Source organism: Melospiza georgiana, chromosome 10 (genome assembly GCF_028018845.1).
Source record: "Melospiza georgiana isolate bMelGeo1 chromosome 10, bMelGeo1.pri, whole genome shotgun sequence".
NCBI classification, from domain to species: domain Eukaryota; kingdom Metazoa; phylum Chordata; class Aves; order Passeriformes; family Passerellidae; genus Melospiza; species Melospiza georgiana.
In genome coordinates, this window is record NC_080439.1 from 3,363,651 (window position 1) to 3,375,879 (window position 12,229).

Genomic DNA, 12,229 nt, shown 5'->3' on the forward strand with positions numbered 1-12,229 from the left:
ATAAGCAAATCCCAGATCAGGTTATTCACCAACAGAATTGGCAGTTGTGGGATTGCCCTGGAAGGGAAAAAATATTGATTTTTATTTAATTGTTTTGTCCTCTGCTGCATAAAATAGCAGCAACTCAACCTAGAGCTTAATCTGTGATGCTGTACCTGCAATGAAAAACACCACGTCTGTTGCACACCAAAGAGATTTAAGGCACCTTTCTGGAAAGCCAGGGCTCTTTGAAATATTCATGAATCTTCAGCAGTTTCCTAAGATACAGAGGATTGTCAAATAATCTCCTCTTCTGTAACATTCAATACCCTGAGCTGGGAAACCTTTGCAAGATGGAAATGCTCCTCCCTTCTCTCCTCAGGACGCTGATGGTAATTCCTGTGCTGCAGATCAGGTGTGGAGCTGGGGTGAATTTAATGGGGGTGTCACTGCAAAGGCTTCAGTGCAAGAGGCTCAATAAAAATAAAGCAGATTTTAGTGACGGGGGAAGGCCTGAGGTGTCCGTGCCATTCATGGGGATCCACGTGGAGCTCTGGAAAGCCACAACTGCTGAAGGCAGGAGAGCTGAGTGGGAGTGATGCCTCAGGTTGGAGCTTTTAAATGTTTCTGTGCTGCTTTAGTGTGTAAGTCTGAGTTTCATATCAAGGGATGGTGAGCTCTGTGCACAGAGCAGGGAGACAAAACAATTCCTGCTCCAGCTGGGCACCAAGGACAAATGACCCAAATCTCAGCCCAGGAGCACAAACCCCGTGGGCTGGAGAGAGAAAAACAAGCAGGGTGGGACTGCCTGGGCTAAAGCTGGAATGGGACAATGAACTGCAAGGTGCAAATGGAGCAGAGCTGATCCCAGGGACAGACCCCGGCAGCGCTCGTGCATTTTGGGGCCATTTTGGTTCATCTTGGGTGCAGCCCTGGCTGGGCTCTGGTGCTGCCCAAGGTGCATCCATGGAGGAGATGCTTTGGATAAATCCCTGCTTTATTCTGGGACTCTGCCCAGCCTCTGCCCCAGGGCAGCCTGCACAAGGCATCAGGAGGAATAAATCAGGGGCAGAAAGGGCAGAACTGGGCTTTGTGCTGCATTCAGCAGCGCTGGAGCAGAGGTTTCTTGGAACCAACCTGACAGGAAGCTTCGAATGGGGAATGCAGCAGGCACTGAGGTAAACTGCAAATTTAATGATGTTTGCTGTGAGGACAAGCCCTGAGGGGGATGTCTGACAGCGTGGAGCCACCGTGCAGAACAACCTGGAGAGCTGCTCATTACAGAACCGCCCAAATCCACGTGGGAAGTTATTGCCTGCTCTCCCCTCATCCTTGCACCGAGCCCCCTTGCTCTGCAGCACAGCCCCCAAATCATCCACAGGAACTCAGGTTTTAGGCTTTGGAGAGCTCCTGGTTGGGTTCCTGAAGCTCTCTACAAAAACTCCATTCTGAGCAACTTCCCAATTTTGAGACTGCTGAAAATTTTTCCAATATTCTAATTTTAAACTTTCTTCAGAATAAATCTGTCTCTTCAGGAACAACGTGGATTGAGGTTTTGCAGATCTGTCACTGTGAATTATAACACTTCCACCAGGACTTTCTTCAAATCACAGCATTATTTTCAACAAATTTATTTTAAAACTCATCAAAATATTGATTTTGAGGTTGGAAGCATCTCAGCATTTTTCATTATCGCACCACATCCCTTCCTTTTACAACCAAATCGATGCATTAACGTGGCCATCTGGCATGGCACTGAGCAGGGAGGGGAGCATTTCCAGTTCCAGTTTGCCTTTGTTTCCTGGAGCATTTGGCAGCCCAAGGAGTGCAGTTGGCTCCTGTGTGCCACACAATGCTGCTGTTCCTCAGGGAAGGAGGGCAGTGGGATACAGAATATTCATAGAGGTCTGGCTTGGAGAGTCTGCAAGCTCAGAACTGAGCTCAGCTACAAGAGCCTGGAGCCCAAGGCTCAGGTGAATACAATTCTGCACAAATTGCTTCGTGTAATAGACATTTCTGTATATCTGTGCACTCACAGATGTAGAATTCAGGATGGTTTGGGTTGAAAGGGACCTTAAAGCTCATCCAGTCCCACCCCCTGCCATGGGCAGGGACACCTCCCATTGTCCCAGGGTGCTCAAGGGCTTATCCAACCTGGCCTTGGGCACTGCCAGGGAAGATTTCTTTAATAACCAGCCTAAATTCTCCCTCTTCCATTTTGTACCCATTTTATATATATATATAAACAGATATATATTATAAATAGATGTATTATATATCTATATGACATATTATACATCTTACATATGTATAATATATACATAAATTACATATATGTTATAAATTACATACTATGTGTGTATATATATGTAAATAATATATAAAAATACATATATATTATACATATATGTATTCTAGATATACATATATATGACATATACATATTACAGACGTATAATATATACATAAATAACATATTATATGTGTGTGTGTATATATATATAAATTATATATTATGTGTGTATATATATATATGTGTGTGTGTGTGTATATATATATACACACACATATAATATGTAATTTATGTATATATAACCAGCCAAAATTCTCCCTTTCAATTTGTACCCATTATATATCTATGAGTGTATATATATATATATACATATATATATATAATACATACATGTATTATATATATATATATATATATATATATATATATATATACACATGACATATTATACATATTACAGATATAATACATACCTAAATTACATATGATACATATAATATATATATACACATGATGTATATTTTGATGAGTCCCTGCCAGCCCTGCTGCTGCCAAATCCCAAAGGGATGGAACTTTTCCCTTAAAATTCCAGCTTCCCCTCAGCTTGGTCCTAAAGCAGAGCATCACCCTGGGATCCCACTCTGAGCTGGAGAACTGAGCACCCTCTGTGCTGCTCATCCTCTGCCCAGGGCTGGGGCTGTGGCCCAGCTCCACTTGCTTTTAGGTCACAGAAACTCATTAAATTCTTGCTTTAGCCAAGTATTTGGCATTCCCTGAGTTCCAGGGATGCTGTGGCAATGAGGAGCAGCTCAGCAACCCCATGGTCCCCCTGGGTCTGGCACTCTGACCCTTGTCAGGCACAGAGATAGGAACATCATTAACAAAAATATTCCACTTCCCTGAAAATGCTGCCAGGGTTCCATCCCTTCCCCTGCTGCCTGTATTGAGATGAAATCCAAGCACATCATGAGGAAAACTGACACAAACCCTCAGCATGTGAAGGATCAGTAACTACATTCTAGTTTATTGACTGCAGTCAAGTTTTATTATGCCTCAAATAATTAAATACTGCAACCATGACATTAAAAATACAGGCCAATTTACCAAAATAATTGTATTCTGAAGATTATGTACATATTATACATTTTACAGTCTCATGTAAACTTTTTTTTTTATACATAAGGTAAATCTGATTTATGGTAACTAGAAAACCCAAAATACTCACTGACAAAAATCTTCCTATGAAACATAAGCACTGGATCTGGGACAATTAGGAAAATTGCAATGAATGCAAACCAACCATAAAACATAATATAATCAAGTTAGTAGAAAAAATGAATTAAATTACATTCATATAAAAATTGAACTGAAAACATTGCTATGCATCATTATTAAAAAAAAAAAAAAAAACAAAACCAAAGGGAAATACCCCCACTCCCTCTCTTTATATATTAACACAGCCTTTGATGGGGAGCTCCCCTGTGCCTCATTTCCAGCAATGGGGCATAGCCTGGGAAATCCAGATTCCCATTCTCCTTTAACATATATTAAATACCTAGTGTCTGTACCAATACAAATATTGTATAATTCATGCACTGGGATTATGTTCAGGGTAGCCCACACCAAGGCACAATTTTTGTGTCATTTCCCCCCCCTCCCCTCCCCAGGCTTCAGCATGCAGTGCTGGAGATGTTTGCTAAACAATTTCTGTGGGCTTTGGCTCGAGTCTGAGGCTCACCCTGGGGCTCACAGAAATCCTTCCAGCAGATTTTTGTAAATAAATAAGGAAAAAGAAGGTAAAGGCCTTAAGTTCAGCATCTTGCACCAACTGTGTCAGCTCAGCTACCACGCCCTGCAGGAAACATGGCACTGAGGCAACATCACTCTGGTTCTGGTCAAATATTTTATATATTAACGAGGACAAGGAGATTGCTGCTGCTGTAAATCTTCATCCCTGTGACAGCTGTAGTGTTTTGATTTGGCATAATGGAGCTCCAAGTCTAAATTGGTTTTCAGCTCCCAGCTCCTCTCAGCACAGCCCCATTTGCATGAGCAGCCAGGTACTGCCTGTAATTGAAGTACCTGGGAATGCTCATTAAAATAAATGCATAATTGAGCCGTATCTAAACAGCTGCCAAAATTAACAGCTGGCAACTTGGCTGCATTCTGAAGGCTTGTAAAATTTGCATATTTTATATCTGTTCTGCACCTAGGAAAGGCCTGGTCCTGCAAAGGGCACGGCCTGTGCTTGGCTTTGTGAGGTTACAAGGAATTTGCAGCCCTTGGTCAGAATAAATCCATGGAAGACAACGAGCTGGAGTGACTGAAGTCACCTGGATTTAGGCACTAGGAATGTTCCTTCAGTGGTGAGTGCACCTGACATGACACCAAACATTCTGTCAGGCCTGGACAAGGTGAAAGTGTATCCAAAATGGCCTCTACAAACCCAGAGTTACAAAAAATCCAGCCTAGAGGATGTCTGGTTATGTACAGCCTGGATAGAAAAGAAATTCTAATCTAGAGTATCAAAATACTGTATTCATATAAACACAGGACAGCACCTAATAGAAAAGTAAAAAGTGGAAAACACAAGCTTTTCTTTTTTCTTTTTTTTTTTTTGAAATTAAATACCCTAAAAAAAGTTGGTTAAAAAAAACAAAAACAACAGGAATTTGTGTACTGGAAAAAGAAAAATGAAGGGAGGAACTACATCTCCCCTCGTCGGCGAGTTTTTGCTGCAACAGCTCTGCCTTCGTCCTCCTCCTCCTCTTCTTCCTCCTCATAATTTTCTTCATGAATTGCTTTCTGGTTGTTGTCTTCTTGCATTTCTTGCTCTTGGTCTGTCCCTCTGTTATTCTTTTCATCTGCCTGATTGGGGAAAACAAAACAAACTTATAACAGATGCAGTGCCAGTTTCTTTATAGCTTATTTTAAGGCAGTGAAATGATTTTCAGCTGGAGCTGTGAGAGCTGATGGGCAGAAACAGAAAAAAAAAATAAATTTCCAAAGCCTGCAGGGAGCAAGAATTGACACAGAGATGGAAGGGTGAGCAAAAGGAAGTTGGGACAGCATGAAATGTTCAGCTCTATGGCCCTAAGCAAGCTAGGACAATTATGGTGTCACATCCCTGTGCCATGAGCAGCGTGCTCAGGGTTTGATCCTGGCTTGCACAGAACTCACAGTTTCCTCATTTTCCCCATAGGGCTCCTCAGCATTGTGCTCCAGCTCTCGCTTCTTCTCTTCAGTCAGATCCTCCTGCACCTGCAGAGCACAGGAGATGTTCTGTGTGGTTTAACTGCCCTTCAAAAAGTGGCCTGTGCCACAACTGGGCACATGTTCACGGATTTTCACAGAAGATTTTTACAGAATGGTATTATGTGATATTCTTACAGAATGAAGATTCTAAAGAAGGGAGAAGAGAGCAGGGAGAGGTTAAAGGAGGATAAAAAGAACCATAATCACCCAACAGTCAGGAAACTCACTTCCTCTGAGAGCATTTAACTTTTAAATACAATTCTCACAATCTTTTCCTTGAAGAGAACAAGTCATGCTGAATGTCTCCCTGATGTTCAGTTTTTGGATCTCTCATTCCCTTCTGTTCTGCCAGCACTCTCCCTCCATTCCATGCCCCACTTCCCATGTTAGGTGCAAATTTGAAAGAGGAATGTTTTGGAGTGAGCTTGATTTCCTTTTGGGAAGTGCTGCTGTGCTTGTCTGGCCCAAACAGTGTCCTGTGAGCTGGGTCAGAGGCATCCATCACACCAGGGTCACTTTGGGAAAGATCTGAACAGCAATGGATAACATTTGAGTCCACTCACTAAAGGAACTGATCCCCATTGCAGCATCTCTTTTCTCTCTTAACTGCTCACTCAGTCCCTGCTCCCACTCAGCACAGTGGGCACCTCCTTCCTGAGATGTGCACAAATGGTTCCTGGAAGCCAAAGAGCAGCTGCCAAAGGGCAGCTCTGCCCAGCTCCCAGTGGCCTGCTTGGATGTGAGCAGCAGCACTTTGCTAAGTGCATCCCAGCTAACCCAGAGTGCTCCCCGTGAGGGAGTGACAGCAGCCAATCCCAGGGATTTGTCTGAAAGGGGTTTTGTGGGAAGCAGAAACAGGAATTAATCAGGGGCTCAGGGTGGTGCCTGCATGGTGAGCATGGCATGAAGGGGAAAGTCCCTCCCCTCCCTCTCTGCTCCAGCTCCATGTGCTGCCAGCTTCCTCAGCAGCTCCAGGACTGCAGCTTGGATTGCTCAGGAGGAGCACAGATAAATCAAAGTCACAGCTGCAGAGTAAGTAAGTGGCCAAGGAAGCAGTTTGCTCAGAACTGCACTGTGTGATTAGAGATTAATGAGGTTTTCTGTGACCTTGAGGTTTCCAGGAAATTTTACTTGTGTTGTGAAAGGCTTAATCTTTTCAATTATTGCACAATTAATGCTGTGTGGCATGGAAGACTAATGGATTGCAGCACAGGAGCATGAGTAACCCAGAGTGTATCCAGAAGGGGACAGCAGAGTAATGGCAAAGACTTCCCAGGTTTCAGAAGTCACACAAAGTGATTTGGGTTCATCCTGCAGTTCCCAAAGACACCAAAGAGTGTTAATGGAGCTGTGCTCTGCTGCCTGAGCCCACACCTGCCTTGGGTCTGTGTTCTTACCTCCTCTTCTCCCTCTTCCTGGTATTGTTCATCCACATTATCCTCCTGCTGGTCAGGATTTCCTGCCATCTGCACAAAGATCACATAAAAATTCAGATCTATGAGCTTGCCTAATAACCAGAGGGCTGAAGATTAAAGCTTCTTGTTCTGGAACTAAAGCTCTCTGTAAAGCTGAAGTAACAATAATGGCAGGAGAAGTTTTAGTGCATTCATTAGCAGCAGTGAGAGCCCAGCTCTGTGATTTAAAGTTGCCCTCAATTAAAAAATAGCAGGAGGAATATAAGAAAAATCACTTCACAGAATAAAGCAAGACTTTCCATACTAAGCAGGAAGACAATGGAATATTCACCCCACTGAAGACCAATGCCATAAAAATTCAGACTCTCTGTGCCTGGAGGAGTTTACAGCTCCAGCACAGTTGAAATGTGCAGTTTTAACCTCCTGAAGGAGCCCCAGAGGTGCCTCTTTTGCCTTTACCCACCACCAAGTGCTCCTCCATTCCTGGATGTCCTTGTTTCTGACCCATTTCCTTGTGCTTCTCACTCTCCTCAGGCAGGTTTTCTTCTCTCTCTTGCTCAGCTTCTTCAAACTCATCCTCTCCCTGATTATTGGGGTCATCAGCAGGATTCACATCCTCCATGGCTGCCTTCTGTAATTCACAGGAGGGGGTGTTAAACACTTTTAGCCACGCTCCAGCTGTATTTTCTTTGAAAGAACAGCAGCATGGGCTGTCAGAGCCAGCTCCATCCCCACAGGCAGCAGCTGGAATCTCTGCAGGGACAGAGGTGCAGGCACCTGTCTGTGAAACCCACAGAATTCTGTCCCAGAGCTGCTGCACAGCCTGTGTTTACTGACCAGCTGACAGTGCCTGATAAGGCCATGTGAACAAAGATAAGAGCTGAATGCTCACAGCTCCACAGAGCTGATGGCATCACTCACTATCAGCCTGTCCTGCTCTGTTGACCTTGGCTATGTCTACAAGAAAACAAAACACTTTTCACCTTTGCCAGGCTGAAAAGGAGCATTTTCTGCTTATCATTTCAATAAAGGCAGTTTTGTATCTCTACAGAGAACAAGTTAAAGATCCCTCAGAAATATTCACTGTACTTAATTTGCTGAATGGGAGGGGAGTCAGGAAGGTGCACTTGATGGGGACAGCCCCTGGTAAGTGGAGTGTGGGGGAAGGCCCAGGGTGATTCTCCTGCCCCAGATCTCTGTGCAGTTGGGGTCAGGGCTCAGGTCAGTGCTGACCTACATCCCCTGTCAGGACCTCACACATCTACACTGACTCCAGCTGGATACACAGCCTCTTGAGCTGGCCTTTCATTAATGACAGCATGAAAAATCCCATCCCCTCTCATTTTGACTGGGCACTGCTGGCATTTTTTGAAGCCAAATGTACCTGTTCAAGTCCCAGCTAAGACCAAATCCTTTATTCCACCGAAAGCACAGATCAAAGGAATGTGGAAATAAACACCTTGCTTCCCACAAGGGAGCTTTTTCCTTTTATTTCTTCCCAAATGAGAAAGGACACCTTTAAATAGATTTTAGATGCTGTTTTCAACTGTCAAGCCTGTCTTCCTGGCAGCCCTCTGCTTATCTCATTTCTATAAGGTGCAATTATGTCAGACGAGACCTGTGGGTTCTCACTTCAGTAGCACTGCAACCCTCAGCATCTTAATTCATACTTACTGATTCATCAGCCTGCTGATTTTCTGCCTGATGTTCTGCTTCTTGCTGTTCATTTGCATTATTCTGATCATCATCTTCACCTTCATCCTGGTGCTGGTTGTCGTGTTCATAAGCTGAGGAATTTTTTAAGTGATTATTGTTTTACAGCAGTTTTTAGTTATCCTTTTAGAAGTCTCCTACAGATAAGGTTCCACATGTGTTTTTAGCAGTGGGCAGCCTCTACATAAACAGATAATGCTCACAGAATTGATTTACTCCTAATAGGAAACAGAAATTAAAGGATCAGGCCAGGCTGGATGGGGCATTGCACAGCCTGGGCTAGTGGATGGTGTCCCTGTCCATGGCAGGGGTGTGGAATGATTTGAGTGCCTTCCAACCCAAACAATTCCATGATTCTGTAATTTAAAGAGATCAAACAAACCCATAGGCAGAGCCAGGATCATAACCAAATCCACAGAGCCTGGCAATAACAGGTCAGTCAAAAGGACACTCTTCCTTTCAGGAATGTGGATATGATCTTTAGTAATTCCTCTATTTCACTCAGTCACTTCAGCCATGGTTATTTGAGCTTCTGGTTTTAAATTGCAAGTTTATGTTTCACTTGAATCCAATCTGGATATGAAATGAATATTAAAGTCTCCCATGCAAGGCAGTACACAGGGAGTCTGTGAGCATGGCAGGGACAGAAATTCTTTCTTACCTCCTTCCTCTTCCTGAATACCTTGCTCTTCCTCCCCTTGTACAATGTCCTGGTCCATGTTATCATAATGAGCCTGTTGGCTGAGAACATTAAAAGCCAAGCATCATTTCAGTTCCAAAAGTGTGTTTTCTGCTTAAATAAACAAACCCCCCCACCTGCAGCTCTGCCTCTCTCAGCAGCTGCCAGAGCAGGCCCCAGGTTCATGCTCTATTATCTGATATTTTCTCACATCACCTTTCCTGAAAAAAGCTTGACAGAACAGAGACTTGCTTGTGCTGCTACCCTGACTTTGTGTTGTGTCTCTGTATATGGAGCCTGCAGTCCTGAAGGATATGGGTCAGGCAAAGAGCAAAGTCAGGACTCTGAATTTTAGGAAACAAAGCTCCAGCTCTTCAAAGAATGAGCCAACAGAACCCCCTGGAAATCTGCCCTCAGGAACAAGGGAGCAGAACAAAGCTGACAACACAAACGCAGAGCACGACAAGCCCGAGAGGGAGAGTCGCACCTGAGGCGGTTTTTGAAGAGTTTCTCCCCTTGCTCTGCCTGTCTCTGCAGCTGGAGCTCTCTCTCCTGGAGCTGCTGCTGCCTCAGGAGCTGCCCCCTGAGCCTCTGCTGCTGCAGGGCCTCCTGCTGCTGCCTCAGCTGCTCGGCCTCCTCTGCCCTCTGCGCTCCGAGGTGCTGCTGCTCCAGCTGCTGCTCGTAGGCTGCCTTCTGCCTCTTGGTTGGTGTCACCTGCCACAGAAACGTGTCAGTCACACACTAATCACCCCCTCAGTGATCAGAAACAAGCAGGGAGAAAGCTGTCCAGAGGGGAAAAACAAGCTCCATGCGATTGCAGCAAAGTTGTTTTTAAGTTTTTGTGTCCCTGCTTGAAGTTAAAACATTTCTTGGAACACAGACTGAAGTGTTGGGGTGTTTGTGAGTACACAGGGAGAAAGAGGAGATTGTGGGCTAAGGAAAGCCATGCTTTTCCTGTAAATCATAATAAAACCTCCCAACATATTACACAGTAAAAGGAGGTTTTGCTGATTGATAAGACAGCAAAAAGTTTCCATTGATTTAAGTGGTAATCTCAGGAGGAGCTGCTTTTAGCCTTAAGTGAGACACTGCACATCCTTTTATACTCAGCAATAACTTAGACTAACTCCAGCTCCACAGCTTAACCCACTGCTGCTGTTCTGACCCTCTGCAGCTCCTCAGCTCTCCAGCACCAGCTCCTCATTACACCAGAGTGACACAATTGATCTGCCAGGACAGAAAGTGTTTACAAAGCCTACAGTGAGACCAGTGAAATACATTTTCCACTGCAGATCCAATCTAGAATGCAAATCCAGGTTTTATTTGCTGGTTTTATTTAGAGCTGCACACTGACTTCCCCTGGTTATTTCAGTCATGTTTGTCTGGCAGTTAAAATTCCCTGTCAAACACCAGTGAGCACTGAGCTGGCAGTGTGTTTGCAGAGGGCAGGTACCTCTGACAAGGAAACACTCTGCAATTTGCTGAGATGCATCAAGTTACCAAAGCAGAGCAGTTCTCCACCCCAGCCTCCCTCTCACCTGCTGAGTTCTCCATCAGCTACCATAGGCCTCAGGTTTAAAGTGGGAGACAGAATTCAGTCTGCTGCTCTTTTTTTCTCTTTTTTATTTTCCATCTGCTGCTTTTGATCAGCAGAATTAATGTTCATTAGGATCTGGCCAGCACTGCAGAACAAGTGTGCTCAAGTTGAGCCTGAATCCTATTGCATCCAAGTGCTTTGAATCCCAAATTTTCTATAAACATGACAGTAATTTTATCTAAAAACCAGCGAGTGCTCTGAATCCCAAACTCTCTATAAAAACTTTATTCTGCCTAGAAATAGGTGACTGCAATACAAGGCCAGCAGTGAAAAGAGAAGCCTCCATTCAAACAGCAGATTTAATCAATTAGAAATGAGCTCCCTACCTCTGAGTGCAGGCGATCACCCAACATGTTGGTTTCCTCTTCCTTTTGTTCCTGCTTTTTCCATTCGTGCTCTTCTGGGGCTTGGTCCTGCTCCTCCTCCAGGTGCTCAGGCTGCCCTGCCTGCTCCATTTCTTCCTCCTCAAGCTCCTTTTTGCGTTCCTCTTCCATCTGCTCTGCCCGTTGCTGCTCATCCTCCCCAGCCTCCTGCTGCTCCTGGATGTTCAGCTCCCTGGCATTCTGGTGAGCCCTTCCCTGCACGTGGAAAGGCTCAGCCCTGTCCTGCTCCTGGCTCTTTGTTTCCTCTCCCTCCCTTGGCTTCTCATTCTGCAAAACAGACACAGGATTATGTGTGTACAACACATTTATGGATTTCAGTTTCAAGAGAGCCAAGGACAGGCTTGGATCCTTTATGCCAGCCCAGAGCTGTGGTCAGGAGGGCCAAATGCCTGCTTTGGAGAGAGCTCCTCCTGCCAAATGGGGTCATTACCTGGTTTGTGGCTCCACAGCCACACAAGGTGTTGTACAGTTCCACCACAGAGTAAGCTAAGCCTCACTTTAGTTGAAAAATGAAAAACTCTTACAATTCTACAAAGCCAGCTTTGTGTTTTAGAGACACAGTTTAGTGCTGGCTTTGGCAGAACTGGGTTCACGGCTGGACTCAAAGATCTTAAAGTTCTGTTCCAAACTAAATGATTCCATGATTTTTATTTCTTGTCGAAATTCTTGTAAAACAAAATCACAACTGTTTTTTCTTAACTTCTACATTTACTTCAACATTTACTCCTACATTACACGTTTTCTGCTTGAACCTTGGTGTGCCAATTTTAAATACACTGACTTCAATGTACTACTTGGACCTTATAAAATAAAAATTTATTCAAAACTTGTAGAAGCTTTCTGTAACACTTGAAATAGCAAAAATTTTAGATTTCTTATTTTAAAAATTTAAATTTTGAGCAACTTCTTAAAACA

At 44.0% G+C, this 12,229-nt stretch overlaps 1 protein-coding gene across 2 annotated transcripts in view; it reads right to left on the minus strand.

Annotated features, from left to right (window-relative positions):
- Window positions 1–3,275: 3,275 nt before the first annotated feature.
- Window positions 3,276–12,229, minus strand: part of GOLIM4 (golgi integral membrane protein 4) — a 29,427-nt gene continuing 20,473 nt past the window's right edge. For both annotated transcript variants that reach the window (XM_058031012.1, XM_058031011.1), the window contains 8 exons: window positions 11,258–11,581; window positions 9,822–10,048; window positions 9,317–9,396; window positions 8,617–8,729; window positions 7,406–7,573; window positions 6,925–6,993; window positions 5,453–5,533; window positions 3,276–5,140 (listed from right to left, as the gene is read on the minus strand). In XM_058031012.1, the coding sequence (XP_057886995.1) occupies window positions 4,979–5,140; window positions 5,453–5,533; window positions 6,925–6,993; window positions 7,406–7,573; window positions 8,617–8,729; window positions 9,317–9,396; window positions 9,822–10,048; window positions 11,258–11,581 (1,224 nt within the window). In that variant the 3' untranslated portion in view covers window positions 3,276–4,978. The remainder of the gene's footprint in view (window positions 5,141–5,452; window positions 5,534–6,924; window positions 6,994–7,405; window positions 7,574–8,616; window positions 8,730–9,316; window positions 9,397–9,821; window positions 10,049–11,257; window positions 11,582–12,229) is intronic.